The following is a 20,102-nucleotide window of genomic DNA, read 5'->3' as shown; positions in this document are numbered from 1 at the left end:
TATAAATATGATTTGAATTTTTGGAAGGGCTCTTCATGGCTAAATGAAATCCTTATAAGTGTCTGACTTGTTGTAATGCTTTCAATATTTTATGTAGCTATGCCTTTTTCATATAGCGCAGCAAATGCTCCGGAGAATGGTAACAAAATTGAGCTGTCATCAGACATTCGATTACATGTGAAGATGGTACCACTCGAAATGTCAATCCACAAATAAACACACTTTAATTTATTGAAAACGGACATGCAAAATATCGATCAGACTGGCGCGTATTTAGGTAGATTAAGCTGGGTCGCGAAAAAGTATTTGTAATTGTATCATGGGGCTGGCGCGACTTAATTGCGAATTGGGTTGAAAGCAATCTCATGCGAGGTGTGCGTAGTTAAGCTCTGTAAAGACAAATTAAATGCGATTTTTATTGGCTTATTGACCCAGATTTATTTCTAACCAAAGACTGTAATTTCAACTGTATTTTTCAAATATTGATGGGAAGTCTTTATTTTTTGTATAATAATAAATGCAACAATCAACCTACCGCACGGCGGTGTTAGGTAAGGACGATTTTTATTGTGACGTTGAGTGAGCTAGGAAAGACAAGCGGTGAGATTTTCCAAATGTCATTGCATATTTCAGGGCTACAAATATAATACTTAGGCTGGTATTGTCACTTGCGAAGCGAACCAATGTGGCGAACACCTCTAAAATCGGCATTGTAAGTGGCGAATCAACTTATTCGTCGGACTTATGTCATTGACCTTTAAGAAAAATAAATTAGTTCATCTCCATTTGAGATTTGTGTCATTTATGTAGGTAATATACCCAACTCTCTTTTTACACGATTTTGAAAAAACGCTTTTCACCAATAAGAATTTAAACACATTTTTACACTAATTTTTTCTTGTTCTAATATAGCACAAATCCCTAAACAAATTTTTAATTTTAATTTTGACAGTATCTTCTTATTATAGTTGAAATCCTATCTTGGACAAAACGGGAAAACATATGGTGTTTTGGATGGAAGATTTGCAAAAAAAAAAATACCTGTTAATGGGAAATTTATAAAAGAGAAAGCTAATATATTTTAAGTGTTGTAACCAACTTCAGAAATTTGAACCATCAACAAGACTTCATGCAACGAAGAAACTGGTATTTAATGCAAGTAAGCGGATGGCTGATAGCTTTTCTAAAAAGACACGCATTTCGCAATGTAAAAATAAAAGGAGAAGTAGCATCAACAGACGAAAATGCTGCAAAAAGTTTTCCGGATAAATTAGGAAAAATAATTGAACAGGGCGGTTATATTGTAGATCAAATATGTAATGCCGACGAAACAGGATTGTTCTGGAAGAAAATGCCTGAAAGAACGTATTATACATAGCAAAATCTGAAAAGTCAGCTGGTGGTTTTAAAGCGACCAAAGATCGGATGACGTTTTTGTTTTGCATTAACGCATTTGGTGATAAAATGTTAAAGCCTCTCTTAATCAACAAATCTCTTATGTCACGAGCTTTAAGAAGTAAGAACATTAAACACCTTCCAGTTCATTTGATGGCGAATACAAATGCGTGGATGATGGCTAATCTGTTTACAACTGCTTTGTTCCTGAAGTCCAGGAATATATGGAAAATAAAGTTTTTGAATTCAAAATATTTTCGCTCGTTGCTAATGCGCCTAGAGCTGGATCTTTCAAATACTCAATTGCTTGTTCTGCCGCTTAATACCAACTCGGTGATTCAGCCACTCGATCAGGGTATTATGACAGGAATTTAAATGTACTACATCAAGCAAACGTTATATATTTATTATAAATATATTTTAGATTGAGTAGAAGAAAGAAATTTGAATGTTATAGAAGCATTGAAAAGTGCTTCTTTTGCCATCAAACAGTTGCACCCATCGACCTTAAATGTTTTGTGGAAAAAAATTTTGCCAGCATGCGTCAAAAGTGGAAGTTTTGTAGCACAAAAATCAGCCGTGTGCTGAAATTATAAATATATCGAAAGCAATTGGTGGCGAAGTTTTCAACAACATGCAAACGGCTGACATCGATGAATTAACGCGAGAAAGCCCTTTGGATGAGGACGATTTCGAACATCGAATTTATGACAGTTTGTGATAATAAAGAAGCCGATAATGATGAAAACGAAGGTTAAGTTCAGCTATTAACGGCTGGTTTAATTCGGGAGGGCTTAAAATTTGCTACAAGTATGGAACAACATTTTCTTACTCATGATCCAGACATGATATGTGCATTAAAATTTCAACGTAATCTTAAGTTTTGTGTAGCAGGATATCAAGAATTATAGGTATAACCTACCTAAGAAACTAAAAAAACAGCTGCTAATAATATACTTTATAACAACATAAAAACCGGTAGACTTCGTTAATATCAAACGAAATTCTTGATTTTAATCAAACCCGACAGTTGTGCTAGACATATCTGACATATTTACTGATTATAGCATTTCTGGAACAGTCCGTCATAAACGTGTACACTTATTCAAGCAGCGATGAATAGTTGCAAAATTGATTCTTATTCCTAATTTCAATTTGAATCTTTATGTTTTGTACTAATGGATTGAATTTTCACTGTACACTATTTTAATTTTTGTTGTAATAAAAATGAATTATGGAGAATGGAGAGTAAAATTTCAAGGCCGTGCAACGTTTTGAGCATTTTCGTTCCGCGAGAGAGAAACCAGATATAACGTAGAGAAAAAGGAGAATGAGACCTTATATGTATATCTTAGATATACTTTAGGCTATTTTTCATGAGTTTTTTCTTGTGGTTGCTAATTTCTAGTGAGAAATAACAGTGCCTACTTTTTAGCGCTTGTTTGTTGGCGCAAACCTGTAGGAAATATATTTTTGGTGCCTTCTTTTTGGCGTTATATTTCCTTGGTGCCTACTGTTTGGGGCGTTTTTCGGTCGCAATTTTTTCGGTGTTTTTTTTTTTGGTGCCTACTTTTTGGCGCTTATTTCCGTTTCCTGGCTAGTGCTTGTGCGTACTATAAAGTGCTTGTGCGTACTATAAAGTGCTATCCACTCCGGCGTCGGATTTATTGGTATTGGCTAGCGGTAATTTGTGCCGTTGCTGCGTTCCTGGAATCGCTGCGTTTGTGCGGGTGATAAACGCTCGGAGTAGTGCGTGTTTTTGCCCCGGCTTGTGTTCGGCGTTTACCTACACCGGTCCACCCTTCTCCGTTTTCTGTAAATTCTGCAAATGTTGTGAATTTATTTAGATATATATTATTTCTCTCTCTCTCTTTCTTATTCTCTCTCGGGTCTCTCCCTCTCTTTTTGTTTGCCTTGAAAGTTTCACTTCTGTTATGTGTACTACGCTACACGCACTTTTCCATCTTACGCAATTTTTTAAAGTTGTGGAACATATCCCCAAATATGCCACATGTCGCATGTATTTTTTTACACAATTTTTCACCCGCTTTTCTAAGGAACGTATCTACCGTGTAAAAAAAAGTTGGGTGTAAAAATACATATACGACTTGGAATTTGAACAGCGGAAATGTTTAATAACGGTTTATATCAAGGGTAGTTATAATGTGGTGCTGCAGGCTAACCTTCTCCGTCAGAGGCGTTTTATAAGAAATTACTCCAATCCTGCGAAGCTGCCGACCGCAGTGTAAGTACATATTTAGAACAGATATTTTTTACAACACAAAATCCCAGAAAAACTAATCAGACTAATAGTGGTGACCCTACGAAACACTGAATCGAAAATCATGATGCAGGATAATAAATTTGAAAGCTTTTACATGCAGAGTGGTGTAAGACAGGGTGACACACTTTCATCAACAATTTTTAAGCAAATGCTGTGCTGTGTAATGGACGAGGTAAATGATGCCAAAAGAACTCGACATATAATATAATATAATGCATAGAACAACTCAATTATATGCCTACGCCGATGATATAGCAATAGTCAGTAAAACCGAGAGTGCGCTAGTATCAACCTTCTCGGACGGCAAAAATTCGACTAAAGACAAACAACGGAAAAACCAAATACATGACTAAAGAACAAACATCCATCAAAAGAGATTGACAGTCGAAAGCACGAATTTGAAGTAGTAAGCACGTTCACATGTCTAGGCTGCAAACTGACGACAGATAATTCGATGAGTCTTACCATAGAAGAACGAATTCAAGCAGCTAATAGAGCGTACATATCACTTCCAAAACTTTTTAAATCAAAACTCTGCAAGCTGATACGTTTTATATAGTAATCGTAACCGTAATTCGGCCGGTGCTGCGCTATGGCGCTGAAACATGGACGTTGAGTGAAAATTATAAAAAAAATTAAAGATATGAAAAGAAAGTTCTCAGATAATATTTGGTGCAGTGAGAATTGCACTAGACGAATTATGCATACGATGGAATGACGAACTGGGCGAACTTATTAATGGCGAAAATGCAGTAAAGAATAAGATGACAGCGCAACGAATACGATGGCTAGGCCATGTAATGAGAATGGAAAGTTCAAGAGCACAAATGAAAATTGTGGAAGCGAACGTTTTGTATTTAGAATTTTCTGAATAAGGGTGGTTAAGTTTCAAGGGCCGGTATTGATTTTGAATAAAATACAATATAAAATATTATGATAATATTGGTATAGTTGAATTAATTGGGGAACAAAATATAGGCAAAATGGCCGCTGCGGCCTCAGCGGTACACCTCCATCCGATGGCCCAAATTTTCGATGACGCTGATGTATAATTGAGGTTCTATGCCGTTAATGTGCCGAATTATCTCATATTTTAGCTCTTAAATTGTTGTTGGCTTATCGACGTACACCTTTTTTTTCAAGTAACCCCAAAGAAAGAAATCCATCGCTGTCAAATCACATGATCTTGCCGGTAATTGACATCGGCGCGACGTGAGATTATTCGGCCATCAAATTTTTCGCGCAAAAGAGCCATTGTTTCGTTAGCTGTGTGACAAGTCACACCGTCCTGTTGAAACCACATATCGTCCAAATCAATATCTTCCAATTCGGGCCATAAAAAGTTCGTTATCATCTCACGGTAGCGAAAACTATTCACAGTAACTGCCTGACCGGCCTCATTTTGGAAAAAATACGGCCCAATGATGCCGCCGGCCCATAAACCGCACCAAGCAGTCACTCTTGGTGGGTGCATTGGTTTTTCGGCTCACTCTTGGATTATCATTCGCCCAAATGCGACAATTCTGCTTGTAGACGAATCCACTGAGGTGAAAATATGCCTCATCACTGAAGCTGATTTTCTTCGAAAATTTGTCATTCATTTTTGCCGTTTCCTCCCACCATTCTGACCATTGACGACACTTGAAATGGTCAAGATGCTTTAGTTCTTGAGTCAATTGCATCTTGTAAGCATGTAAATGCAAGTCTTTATGCATAATGTTCATCAACGACGAGCGTGAGGGGTGCAATTGTTGGGCACGACGACGAGTTGAGGAGGACAGCTCTTCAACCACACTATCGCGAACAGCAGCAATATTTTTTGCAGTACAAGCTGTACGAGCATGCACTGGTGTTTTCACATCTCCTGCAGACCCGGTTTGCTCGAACTTTTCCACAATTTTTTCGATTGTACGCACATTTGGACGATTAAATTGACCGAAAAAATCACGAAGTGGGTGATATGCATTGTGATTTGCACGCCTGTTTTCATAATAAGCCTGAATAACTTTAGGACGTCGCTCGATTGTGTATCTTTCAATGGTTCAAATTGAGTTAGTCTGAAATTGAAAAATGTCTAATAAAATGCAGAAAAAGCTTGACGTTTAGCTGTGGTTTACATTTAACATCGGCTCTTAAAATTTAACCACCCTTTATTTCGGGAACTTTTTGATCAAGATGGGTAGTTCATTAAATTTAAATGTTTTTTCTCTTTAAGCACGTCAAATACGTTTAATATGTTGTCTGGGCCTTCGTTCAAGCCACATACTAACACATGTGTCGGCTTTTTTCATTGTAGTAGTATGCGTGAATCTAGCGGTTTAGTGATGTCAAGGCAAGCGATGAAAGCCGAAGTCGTTTAATGCTTCAATTTGCCTACTGAATGTATGAAATTGACCGCAAAAAACGACAAATTCTATTTAATTACTTTACTAAAGCAGAAATCAAATGAAAGCGTCAATCAAATAATAGAAATTATGAATGCAAAGGGAAAGAAGAAAAGCGCATTGAGCTGTAAAAGGCTAATTAGGACGCAAATGAGTGTAACGAGTTGCCATACCCAAATTTTTATGAGTTAATGGCAATCAAAATGTGTGAATATACATGCGCGTGTGTGTGTGGGGGTGTGATAAAATATTTCGTTTGAGCGTATCAACAATTCTATTTAAAGTCATGCACTAAAAGTGTGCGTGTGTGTGCGATGGTAGTGAACGTGCGCGACCAAGTGGAAGCGTGTAAGCATTTGCACATGTAAATTGGCATATTGTACATATACAGACTTACATATTTATGTGCGTTTGTCGATATGTACGAATAGCGTCAATTAATTTGGAGCGACAAGTGAAATTTTGAATTCCCTCTACACATAACGCAGCACTGAAATGCAATGACATGAATGAATGCGAAATGCAAAAATTAAAAAAAAAAATTAACAAAAATTACAAGTGAGGAAGCGCTAAATTCGATGCGCACCGAAGTTTCTATACTCGCGCACATTTTAGTAAAATTTTATTTGCGCTGGCTGTTAATTTTTGGAATCCATCGAAGACAGTTATCTAAATTAATCCAAAAAGACAATTAGAGTTATAGCTTGGAAAACATGAGATGAGCGAAGTGAAATTTTTTGTTAGCATACAAAGAGTGGGCGTGGTTTTTATTCGATCCTAAAAGTATGTATGTATATAACTATGTAAATGAGGTGGGGAGCAATGCGTGTACAAAATTTGGGCTAGTTTTATTAAGTTGTTATCGAGATGCGCACACTTATCCAAAAGTAGGTGTGGCACCACATTTTAAATTTTTAAATTTTTAAATTTTAAATTTTGCTTTCATCGTAAATTTATGTGATGCTGCTTCCTTTGTAACAGAAATGCTACGTTTTTTTCTCTTTTGAGAAAAACCGTTATATACAAGGTGGGCGTGGTTAATGACCGATTTTGCCTATATTCCCAAATTACATTGGGCAAATTGCAATATGTGTATCAAGTGGCATTGAAATATTTTAATTTTTGCTCAAATTTTCGTATGCATGGACGGACTCGCTCATTAATCTGCGTATTTACATATACAAAAATAATAATTGGCGTGTACATTTCTGTTAGGTGTTTGTCCGAGCTCCTCATTCTATTTGTGGCGTGCGTTTTGATATTCTTCCACAAATGGAGGGAACTACAGTTTTAAAGTCGACCCCGAACGACAAATGGTTTTTTATGAGAAGCTTTTTCATGGCAGAAATATACTTGGGGGTCCACCATTACCTGCCGAGGATCGACCGCTAATAAGAAAAACATTCGCTAACATTTTACTATTTCATGCACGGAGATTTGAACCTAAGCACTCTTGAATTCCGAATGGTAGTCGCGCATATACCCATTCGGCTATGGCGGCCGATTTGTCTTTATTTTGCTTACATCTACTCTGCTTCTTTTATTCTGTCACATACAACCGTTATGTGAACAAAATTGTGATACCCTTGGGCGCACGTGCGCTGGTGTAAAAATACATTACATAAAATACAAAAATCTTTATTCTTTTTTAAATAAAACCATAGACAAAACAATTAGCTGAATATGGGCAGCTGGTGAAATTTCAATTGTGAGTGAAATTTTTTCCATGCTAATTTACTAATGTTGGGATTTGTGCGCACGTGTGTAAGTTTTTAAATGGGAAATCAAAAATAAAGAAATATAAAATAAATAAGTAAAGAAAGAAAAAGAAATTTAAATAAAAAAAAGTAACTACCAAGCGAATTCACCCTTTTGTTGAATGTAAAAAAATTGCAGTATAATAGCGGAAAATGTGCCGCAGGCATTGAGGTGAGCAAGAAAAATGTGAAAACACTGATTTTGATTAATAAAGCTAAATGGCTTTTACTAAATAGGCTAACAAATTTGCATGACAAGCGCTGGTGCCGGGGTGGTACGGAATGAGTGAATGGCCGCATTTTATGCGCTTGACTACTTTTGCTACTTCTATGCATTTGCGGGAAATTTACTAACCCTTAGCAATTTATTTCTATGTAATACTCGTACGCCGCAAATGTACCATATTTTATTTTAAAATGTCGTAATTATACGACCCTTCATTTTTACGCTAATCGTCCCCGCCAACCACGACAGGGGTCCCATAAATATTGTTGCACTTTAAGTGGGAGTGATAACTTCAGTTTTTTGTTGTTTTTTGTTTGGTATTTTGTCGATTCCAAATCTTTTTAAATTTTGCATTTGCTTTTCTTGGCTTCGGTTTACAATTTTCTTCGCTTTTAGCAACATAAAAAAGATGTTCTCCTTTCATATATTTTCTGATAAATAATGGTATAAATAAATAAATAAATTACTAACAATTAACAAAATTATGCTTAGGTGGTAGAAGTTGTAGTTGTTTGTGGCTAGCTGTTGTTTGTTTTGTTTTGTCTTCGTATTTGTTTTTGCATGCCATTAGTTGTAAATAGGCATTTCGCGATTTTTCCCCCAGCGAGAACACTCATACGCCCCGGTGTCGTCTACAGCTAGTGGCGGTGATAGCAAGCGAAATTACAGCTATTTTCGGATAACAATTAACATAAAAAACTTCAAACTTCGGCCACACAAGTCACTGCTGCATTTTGTATAGTTTCCAGTTCGCTCCTTTTCAAGTGTCCTTTTTGCCACAAACTTTTGCATGCGCTGACTTTTTCTGCTGATTACGCCGCTGAGGGTTGTTGCTCGCTTTATCTCTTCATCTTCGCTGCTTTGCTCTTAGGGATTTTTAACATACGTATATTTGTTTAGCTATTTTTGGTTTAGACATTTTTCTCTACTTTCTCTCAGCTTCTTCCGTTACATGTGTACATATGTATATGTACGTGTTTATACTTAAAAGTAGCTACCAGCTACTTTCTAGGCATAAGCGTTGTAGGCCAAATCTTGTGCGTTCACGTTTTGTTGGTATGCAGGTTCGACAACGGCAGCAGACACACCCACAGATCGGCCATCCCAAGGGCCATGGGCGGTGATGTGCGCAGAATGGTGTTCAGCGGCGATCTAATATTGTGCGAAAAGAAAGAGAGAGGGGGGAATAGGACAGGTATAAAAAATTGGTATTTTTGTCATTAAAAATCGTCATTAAAAATCGCTTAAAAAACAAACGTAAGTAAATATTTTACAGTCATACTTTTATTACTTCTTACTTATTTTTATAAGCTTAAATGTCTCAGGGAAGCACACATATATACAGACATATATGAATGGTGGGGGAAAACACTAGTTTTGCTTTAACATCTTTCATGTGTAGACTTGAGTTTACTACGCTCAAGTGTGCAAACGGATACCAGGCAGGAGAAAGTGTGTGGGGTAGCAACAAGCGGAACTACTTTGCTTGCAGTTGTGTACTACTAAATATTTTCTATTCATGTCTATGCCATGACAACAGTTGTGCTTTTACCTACAGCATAAATTAATTTTTAACTTTCATGTAGTTTTTGTTGCATGATGCATAAATTTTGTATGGATAATTCAATTAAGTTTTGTGTCAACAATTTTGTTTTTTCCTTGAAGTTTATTATAAGCGGACTTATGTTTGAAGCCAACACCAGCATGTTGTGGGGGTGCATGGAGAAAAATATGAGTGGGGCGAAAAAACGTGGGGGACAAAAATGGCAAATACTGCAGGGGACCTACTCTTTTCTGTCTTTTCACAATGGCCAATTTCGGTTTAAGCGCTTCCGCTGGTACATCAGGCATGAAGATGACTAATGCTACCGAGGTGTTCTAGTGAAGTAAAAAAAAAAAAATTTTAAAAACGAGTTTTTAAGATTAAATTAACTAAATAGTTTTGAGTTTTTTTTTGTTTTTTTTCGGCTTACGGATTGCTTGTGCCAAGCTGATATATACATATTTACAAGAATTTTCTAGTGTCTTCATTTCATTAGATATAACTCCAGCGGCTACTGGTTGTTCGCAGACCTAAAAAATGCTCGCGGGTAAGAAATTTCGCTCGAATGAAGAGATTATCGCTGAAACTGAGGCCTTTTTTGAGGCCAAAGATAAATCTTTCTACAAAAGAGGTATTGAAATGGTAGAGCGGCGCTGGAATGATTATGTTGTTCTTGATGGAAATAAATAAAGCGTAATTTTGAACAAATAAAACGTGTTTTCTTTGTTAGGTCCGGGACTTTTCAACCCATGTGCTTTATATAATATATGTGTGTAAGGCCGCTGTAGCCAAATAGGTTGATGCTCAAAATCTCGGGCATGAAACATCAAATGAAAGCGTTTTTTTTAATGGCGGGAGGCAAAAGCAAACTTCCCGAGTGTATTTTTGTCATGAAAAAACTTCTCATAAAAACACCAACTACCGTGCGGAGGCGGCTTAAATTAGAGTAGATGTATTTGAGGGTTGCACTTCGACCTAATGCTCTTTTGCGTCCTCTACTCATCATAGTACCTCATCCAGAACCTGTTCCCTTATTAAACTTAAGATAGAGCTGGGTTGGGCTAAGCGTATCTGCCTTTCTTCTGGCTGCAAATGGCCGAGATGTATCATTTTTCTCCGCGCTGTAGCTTTGCTTTCAATGAGAAGGTGCATTGCAGTCTTCTGGGATTGATCGGAGGAACTACAAGAAACAGTGAATCATATCCCGATCACAAGCAGATAAAGGCGGCTTGTAGAAAAATATATTGTAAAGATGCATACCACAGGCACAATAGGAGGAGGAGCTCGGTTTAACACCCAACAAAGGTTGGAAGCGCGAAATAAATAAATTATATATAAATATGTAAGTATACAGGTCCTCCTCCGGTAAAAAAAGCTACTATCTTTAATTTAAAAACAAAAATCAAAAGTAAACCGTTTTATGTTGAACCCCTCGTTGGGTTTGGCCAACATTTTTCGGTTTTGGACGTGAATTCAAAATATTTCTATTACAGCTAACTAGTTGAGCTTTCAGGTAGCTTCCTAAAGTTAATTTTATATCGATATATGGATACAACCTTTTAAAAAGGATCTTCGGACAGCACGAAACAAGGCAGACCTGGGAGCCTAACCGCAGGTTTTAAAAAAGGTGTCTAATGGAGGGTTAATTAAATAAAAGTACTGCAGAAATCCCTTCCTTTCATCACAATAGACGGAATAGCAGCACTCTTTTTGAATAGCAGCCCGCCTAATCTTATTTAACCTGTTTTGATAAATAAATCATTAAGTTCAACGTTGCCAAAATCGTAAGAAGTGCGTGAAAGTGATGTACTTTTTTTTAATTTTTTGACCTTTTGAAGTAACTTTTTGACTTCCTGCTTAAAATGTTTCGAACTCATTGATTTTACAAATTAGTAGCAGAGCTTAAAAAAATAAAATAAACTATGCAAAATCCGAGTAAACTCTTAGGTTAGGTTAGGTTACGTAAAGTGTCTTACATTCGCACCTAGGCGAAGTAGAGGCTCCTTGTCTTACTACTGGAAAGACGGATGAGATAGCTTCTTCCCCTTGGTTCTCCTTGAATCATTCTCTGGACTTTATAAATCTAGTTAGTCTAGCTAATTTTATGTATGCAACATCCGCGATGCTGTTCAGAAAAGCAATACCGAGGAAATTCAACCTTCTTCAACACAGAGCCATGCACCCGCATATAAGGTGCTCAACTGTCTCTCCCTCTTCTACATCCTGACAGCCTCTGTAAAAGTCAAAATACGGTGCCCCAGTTCTACTGGCATGTCTTCCTATAAGACAGTGCCCAGATAAGACTCTTACTAATATTCTAAATATTTCGAAAAATGTATATTATCGAAGCCTTAGTCTCAAGGAAGTTCGATTCAGTTTTATTAAGTATTACTCTACATAAATTCTTGGCAACACTAGGGACTAGTTCTGGTCTGTGAGTGCCCAGAGCTGCTTATTAAAGTTAATTACATTACATATTTAAGTAGTCAAATTGTATTATTTTATGGAAATTTCACGTATTTATAACAAAAATTCTCGATAGATCTGTTCAAATTATCGTTCGTCTTATGGGAAAATTAAAAAAAAAATTAAGTGAATATTCTCATCCATCAGTTAGGTTAGGTTAGAATAGCCAACTCCTTTAGACCATGCAGGCCCGTTATGGTACCACTGTGTAGCACGGTAGTATTTCTTTAACTCGGAACCATTTAGACCCTCCAATGAAGCGTAGGAGAGGTTTTATCCTAATACCGAATAGTTCGGTAAGAGAGTCAAAAATAGTATTTTTCTACAACCTCGCTCTACTCCTAGCTAAAGCTAGGCAATTTCAGAGGAAGTGTTCTACTGTTTCTTCCTCTTCCTCTTCCTCGTCTCTTCACCTTCTCTTCATGAGTAAATGAGCCTGTCCTAGAAGAGCGCCTACCCAACAGGCAGTGAGCGGTGGTACAAGACACGGCTTCCGAGATGTTCACCAATAGATCTCTTGACCTAAACTTCCGTTCTTTTTTACTGATCTCTCAAATAAAATTTTCAATTAAATGCCAATCCGCTTGAACTTACAAAAATATGAAGATTATCAAGGCTGCTTTTATGCTGAAAAAGCCACTTATTTAAGCATTTCAAAAGATCAGGCGGCCTCTATATAGGAATTTTTTAAAACTAACTACTATTGCTTCAACAGTTTACAATCTATACTAAGCCCGTAAGCGGGAAGGAAAGCAAATATGAAAATAATGCGTTGCGAACAGGGAATGCCTAGTTGGTCAACTTGCAAATTTGAGGTTCTTCTTTATTCTGGCAAACGTTCTTTGAATGAAGAAGAAATGGAATTGAAAAAAAGCCAGTGGAAGCCAATAAAAAATATATCTCCGGATATATTTACTAAGAGACACTGGACTATATAACATAAATAATTCAGCGAATAAAGATCTAGCGGCTTCATTGGCTAAATCATGTCGAGCGAATGAACACAACCGCTTCGGCTCTGAAAGTATTCGATTCATTTGGTAGGAGATAGCAGATGAAGAGGAAGACCTCCTTTGCGTTGGAAGGATCAGGTGAAGAAGGACTTGTTTTTACTTGGTGTTTCCAATTGGCGCCGGTTAGCACGAGAAAGAAACCACTGGCGCGTTTTGTTAAATTCGGCCAAAATCATTTAAACGGTTATCGTGCAAACAAGAAGAAGAAGAAGACACTGGACTATGGAACATATAATCTCTGCGTCCTTAGCTTCATACAACGGTTTTTAAAAGAGTTTGGATGTGAACATACACAGTTTATTAAACACTCTGTTCGAAATCCCAGATAAGAGTTTCTTGAGACCTTAAAAAGACTAGAGAAGTTTGAATTCCAAAGTCTGCATTCCATTTGAGTAGTTGTCGGTAGGTATTTTTATTGTAAAAGGTGGCGCAAAATTAATCATTCAATTTGGATTTAGACAACTTTTCAGCTGAATAAAACAAAAAAATATTTTGAGTGATGAAAATTTTAATTTTGCTCTTTACGCGCTCCTTTGCTTATCTGTTTGCAGCTTTCCAGTTCACAAGTGTCAAATATTATTGACGTAAGACGCCATTTGTAAAATGTAATCTGTAATCTGAAATTGAGTGACTAATTTTGTACATATGAATACAAGGGGATTTGGAAGCTTTCGTGATTATGTTACCCTGCGACTTTGTTTAGCTTTATCGATTTACAATTTATTTGTTTATGGATTCACTGGTCAATTGAAGTTTTAGAAATAATCATAAAAATGGTTTACTACTTCTCTGATTTATTGTATGTCAAGCAAGTGGAGGCCGCTATCTTCGGCGCATGTTCTGCCAATCTTCTGGCCGCGCACAATAGCCAATGCCGATTTGTTGAGGAGAACCTCACAGGTGAATGCAGCAAAAGGCATTCGAAAAAGAAAATGGCAGTGGATTGGTCAGACGCCGAGAAAGAGCGCCGCCAACGTTGATAAACAGCCAGGAAACCTTTTCAGCAAGTCGCCCGAGGAATTGATAAACCACCTACCACCTGGCGATGCTCTACAGATGCAAAAATGAAATCTCTCGGCCTAACATGGAATAGGTTGAGATCGCTAGCACAATACCGAGCACTTTGGCGAAGAGGGGTAGAAGTAGGAGTAGCAGAAATAATCGAAGTTGATCGGCCAAGAGCTAAAGATCGACCATATAACAGTTTTAAACCACTTGCGTAAAAATTTTACGCAAAAATAATTCATATCTTTTTCTCCAAACTAATATATAACTGGAGGCCCGTTATCTACATATTATTATCCAGCTTTGCCAAAACACTTTCACCTGCTGCTTTTGCTCTGTGTGCCTCTAAAGTTAACATAGGTCACTTAACATAGCTCAACATAAGGTATTCAGTATCAGTAGCAGAAGGTTTGGAAAGAGAGCACAACAGGGCTGTTTAATTGCGAAACGTGGACATAATTTTTTAATAGTATTTTATTATATACTTAATTTTGCAAACTTTTCTTTGTCCCTCTGCGGGCATTTGCAAATATTCCAGTTCATTTCTGCTTGAAAAGGTGGCTTATGAAAACTTATGCGGCATTCAGAAGTGGAGTAATTCCTTAAAGCACTTCTACAGTGAAAAGGGAAACACTATGCTAAAACTGATAACAAAATCTTGCTGACCAATGGATAAGAAAAAAGCAAGGAAAAAGGAAGAAAAAGGAAGAAAGAGGAAGAAAGCGGAAGAAAAAATAAGGCTTTATCTGAGACCTTTTCTCAGCAAATTTATGCTAATTTTGGTTTGTAAATGCTTTCGAAGCATTCTTCATTTTTGTGTTATTATTTAAAGAAAGGATTGCAAGTTTTTAGTGAATTTATACGCAGAGGCTCAGAAGGAGTAGGAATTGATTTTTTTATTCATAAACTTTTGCATAAATTTAAGTAGAAAAAATAAAGTGAGGGCTTTCTTTAGGGCAGCAAATTTGTCTTTATTGTGGCTTTTCTTTGCTGCTGGTAATTTTATACCAGTAATGCAAAAGCAATTTTATTCTAAATTTACCGCACGCTTGGTTTAGCCAGTGGCCGCAGCGATATGGGAAGGCAGAAAGTAACCGAGTTTTTTTATTTTCCTCTTCGAAGTCTAACTACTGCCGTGGGGTTTGTTGCGAAAATATCAACTGGCAAGTCTAAAATTGTGTTTAAATTGTAATAAAAATATTTAAAAATAAAAACAAGTGTGACGGGTTCTGAGTTTGAGGGTGCACGGACAAGGGTTAATATATACAAACACATTTTGGAATGGTGTTCGGTTGCATGGTTTTTACTTGTTGGGTATATAGAAAAGGGGGCTCGGGGTAGTTTGGCGAAAAACTTACCCAAAAGAAATATTACCAATAAACCTTCAATTCACTAATGGTTTGCTTTGCTCACGTTTTTTGCTACAACATTTTTTGATGGAAATTTAATTTCTTTATAAAGTGGTTAAGTAAATATTTTTTTAAGTTTGTTTTTGCTTTGACAGTACATCCTGCCTATGTAATTAACAGCCCACGACAGCCTAGAAGCGTTGCAAAGAAAAATAAAAAAAGAATATACGATTAGGCTTACCTTCTTGCACAATTGGAAAATGGCCAAACCAACCGACACAATGAACGAGAAGAAGCCCAACGCCAAAGCATTGAATGCCTTAATCTTCAGTATACCAATGGCCATGGGGATGACAGTCATCGCTTTCAGCAGGATCAACACCATCAATGGCATAATCATTTTGCGCAAACGATGTTTCTTGCCTAAATCGAATATCGTGCGAGCGCGACAGAGAGAAGAGAAAATTAATTATTTAGATTTTTTCACTTGTGTTGTTCCGATGTTAGTGTAGACAAAAAACGCATGCAAATACAAACACACACCCTTCTTGAAGAAGTTGCCCTTCTTACCCTTGCCCTCAACCACACCATCACCGGCCAATTTCACATTAAGGCTCAACTCATCGTTGGCCAAATTGCGTGAAGAGACGGTGACCTTGGCATCACCCAGAGGCAAGTCCATGGTAACATCGTGTCCCTGCAAATAATCGGCAACATCATCGAATAAATCGCGTTCATCGTCATTGGAGCGTGCGCTATTAGCATCAGCGGCTGCGGGCTGATAGCCATTTGAGCGAACCTCCACATCGCCGAACTGGGGTGAAGAAAAAGAGTTGAAAAAAAAGAAAAAAAAAATTAATTATGATGCGTAAAAAGGAAAGGAGAAATGGATCAGAAAATGTTTTAAAGTACATAAAAGGTAATGTTGAAATGAGGACTAGTACTGGTACCATTGAAACTAGTTCTTAAACTAATTTTAGAAAAGCATACAAAATAAATATTATGAGTAAGAGTGAGAAAGAAAAAGATCAGAAAATGTTTTAAAACAAGTTAAAGCTGAAATGAGGACTAGTATGGGACCATTGGGACCATAGCTCGAATTAATTTTAGAAATACTTCTGCTATAAAATGGTCAGAAAATGTTTTAAAATACATAAAAGTTTAAGTTGAAAACTAGTAGTGGTACCATTGTAATTAGTTCTTGAACCAATTTTAGAAATACTTCCAGAAAATGTTTTAATTACATAAAAGTCAAAGTTGAAATGAGGACTAGTACTGGGACCATTGAGACTAGTTCTTAAATCAATTTTAAAAGCGAATCGAGAAAAATTATGTGTAAAACGATGACAAAGAAAAAATCAGAAAATGTTTTAAATACATAAAAGTCAAAGTTGAAATGAGGACTAGTACTGGGACCATTGAGCCTAGTTCTTAAACCAATTCAAAAATAAAATAAAAAATTAATATTATATGTTATAAAGTGAGAAAGAAAAAGATCAGAAATTTTTTTAAAGTTAGAGCTGTAATGGGAACTAGTACTGCGATCATTGAAACTAGTTCTTGATCAAATTTTAGAAATATTTCTGATAGAAAAGAATCAGAAAATGTTTTAAAATATAAAAAATTAAAGCTGAAAAGGGACCAGTACTGGAGCCATTAAGACTAGTTCTTATACCAATTTTAAAAATAATAAAAAAAATTGTTATGAGTAAAATGGTGAGAAAGAAAACGATCAGAAAATGTTTTAAAAATACATAAAAGTTAAAGGAGGACCAGTACTGGTATCATTGAGCCCAGTGCTTGTATCAATTTTGTAAATACTTCTACTTATTCGTCCGCAAATAATAGAAAGTTTGTGTAATTTCTAAAGTAACTGATAAGAATTTTTTAAATATTTATCGCCTTTGCCTCTGCAAAAAAAAAATTTCACAACTACAATGTAATACTTTCAAATAATATTCTTGTAAGCTGGCACAAACTTATCTTGCGGCTTAGAAGCTACTGTCTACACAGGACAATAACAAGACATATTTCTCTATTAAGCTCTGATTCTTACTGCTGTATACATAGTAAAATCTTCCTTACAATGTTTCTTGTTTATTATATTTTCTAGTATATTTGTAAGACCTCAAAAGTTTAAGTTCTTCCACAATCACCAAACTACTTTTTGTTGTAGTTGATTCATCCATTCACTTTAATTTGATTACTCATTTTACGAACATTTTTGGCAACAATAATTTTTCAACTACTTCCACAACACCTTCCACCTTCTAATCTACCACTTCTTAAGCCCCATTACCTTCTCACTTTCTCTTCATACAATTTTTAATATTACATAAATTTCCATCACACTTAGTTTAATTTCATGAATTTTTCACTCACTTTGTAGTTATCATTATTGATCACTGTGTCGAGAAAACGCATGGCGCGCACCTTAATGCAAGCCATCGAATCTTCACCACTCTCACACTTGGCATTTTCCTCGGCAATCATGCCCTGCATGTTCGTCGGCCTTACTGCTCGCGCTGCATTCGCCATTGTTGCGAAGCTCAAAAGTGCGACGAGGACCAAATACCGTATCGAAGCCATTTTTACTCTTGATTTTTGGATCGATGTGAAAAATGTGTGAAACTAAATTACTTTGGTCGATTCGCTCAAGTCGTTTGCGACTTCCAGCTACTACTCGCCTCGTTGAAGGAAGAATTGCGAATAATAATTGTTTTTCTATTGTCCACGATTTTTATACTGCATACTTTAGCTGCATGGCTGTAAAAAAAAAATAAACGAAAAAATTGATTAAAAAAAAACAAAAGCAATTGAAGCGTCGCTGAAGAAATGGCGGAAGAAGACATAAAAGCCAATACCAGTTGACAGACGCTGCCGCGCAGAAATCATGCGCGAGCGCACCTGTTGCCTGGCTTCGCACGGCCACAATTTTCGACGCTCAGTGTATAACAAAACCAATAACACAACAAAAACAAAAATTCAATTGCACATTGCAGTAACGTTGGTGTGTGTTAATTAGTGTGCGTGAGCTTCGCAGTAGATTATCGCACGTGTGTAGACGCGTTGGCGTATGAGCAACCTGCACATAGTTGACACTCTTCTCAAAGCAAAAGTGTGGTTTTGTTGTTGTTGCTATCGATTTCATTAATGTTTTTATACACGCATTAGGTATGCACTGCACGTGCACTAATGATGCGTTCAAAAATTGGTATCATGCATACATACATTTGTACGTACCTAGATGGCGTCAAAAGTGATTGAATTAAAATTATCACTAAGATAGTTTTTTGTATATTAATATAAATAATAAAAAATATCATAATAATTTTACATTTGAAATTATCAAAAAATAATTAAAATAATTAAATAATTGAATACTAGAAATTTCTGATAAACTTGTCGAATCTTTAGTGAGATTTTAGTGCCCGGTAATTTTGGCTAGCTATGGTGGCTTGCTGGACTATTTATTCCATAGATAATGCACGCCTCGAAATTATTATAAAGGCACTTACTTACTTATTTATTTTTTAATTTGTATTATTTTTTTCATAAAAATGTATTTCATTCAATAACAAAAACCATAATAATAAGGAGACTGTAATTCGGTAAATTTTCTTCAAAAGCTGAAACTTTTTAATCAAAATTTTATATTATTTTATAGCCCATTAAGTATTGGTATAATAGAACTAAAAAATATATTTTAATAAATTCCCGTTGATTTTTCATAATGATTTACCCTCAATATTAAGAATGCACGACATTTTCTTTTTATACGGAAAAAATGCGGAACATCGTTAGGGGAAAAATGATCAAAAATCAATACAAATTTTGAGCGACTTCAAACTAGCACTTTGTTGTACTAAAATTTAATGGACTATAAAATTGTGTACTAAAATTTTTATTTTACAAATTCTGATGAAAAATTTTGAAATTTGTATGAAAACCAGTCGAATTATATAAATCTTGAGCCGAAGGTCTTAGTCACTCGAGCTCCTTTATCGCTTAATTCCTGTATTATAAATAAATAAATAAATATCAATTTTGTAAAAAGTTTGAAGCTTGGATAATTATGGTCTTAACTCTATTTTTTGATAAAAAAAAAAATTTAAATTAACTCTTGCACAGTCTTAGCACGTTGATCTCAGTTATAACGGGGCACTGCCTAATAGGTAGACACGCCCAAAGGATGGGTGTGCAAACACATGACTTCTGTAGAAGTTGTCTAGATGAGGACGAGGAAGAGACAATCTCGCACCTACTGTGCCACTGCCCTGCTCTATCCAGACGCAGGTTTACTATTCTGGGTAGACAATTTTTTAATGAGTTAGAAGACCTCAGTTCTATAGAAATCAGAGATATTTTAAAATTTTTGAAAAACACACACTGGTTTTAGGAGAGATAGGGACAAGCTCCCCACGCGGCATCACAATGGGCTATGAGCCTGAGTGTGTCCCACAGGACAACCGCTTCAACCTAACCTAACCTAACTCTTTCATGAATTAAAAAAAATGTTGAAATAAATTATTTCGCGGTGAAAATTTATTGTAATTATCAATATGGCATTTTAAAAGAAAAGCAGGGAAAAAGTTGTATATTTTTATTTTTTTTTTCACAGAGGTAAGAAATAAGTAAGTCAGTATAACAACTAGCGATAAAGTATAGAAAACAGTTAAA

The 20,102-nt window shown here is 36.1% G+C and overlaps 1 protein-coding gene across 2 annotated transcripts; it reads right to left on the bottom strand.

Moving 5' to 3' along the window:
• Positions 1-8,364: 8,364 nt before the first annotated feature.
• LOC128860118 (uncharacterized) lies at positions 8,365-18,112 on the bottom strand. 2 transcript variants are annotated; one of them, XM_054097388.1, is made up of 4 exons: positions 17,805-18,112; positions 15,966-16,236; positions 15,664-15,845; positions 8,365-9,198 (listed from the first exon to the last, which is right to left on the bottom strand). In XM_054097388.1, the coding sequence occupies exons 1-4, from the start codon at positions 18,009-18,011 to the stop codon at positions 9,055-9,057; spliced, it is 804 nt and encodes a 267-aa protein (XP_053953363.1). In that variant the 5' UTR covers positions 18,012-18,112; the 3' UTR covers positions 8,365-9,054. The 2 variants fall into 2 exon arrangements, with proteins under 2 accessions (XP_053953363.1, XP_053953372.1); XM_054097397.1 differs by having other exon boundaries at positions 15,993-16,236.
• Between the last annotated feature and the right edge of the window lie 1,990 nt (positions 18,113-20,102).

Source organism: Anastrepha ludens, chromosome 2 (genome assembly GCF_028408465.1).
Source record: "Anastrepha ludens isolate Willacy chromosome 2, idAnaLude1.1, whole genome shotgun sequence".
Classification (NCBI taxonomy): Eukaryota; Metazoa; Arthropoda; class Insecta; order Diptera; family Tephritidae; genus Anastrepha; species Anastrepha ludens.
Note: the sequence above shows the minus strand (reverse complement) of the source record. Positions and strands in the feature narration are given on the sequence as shown.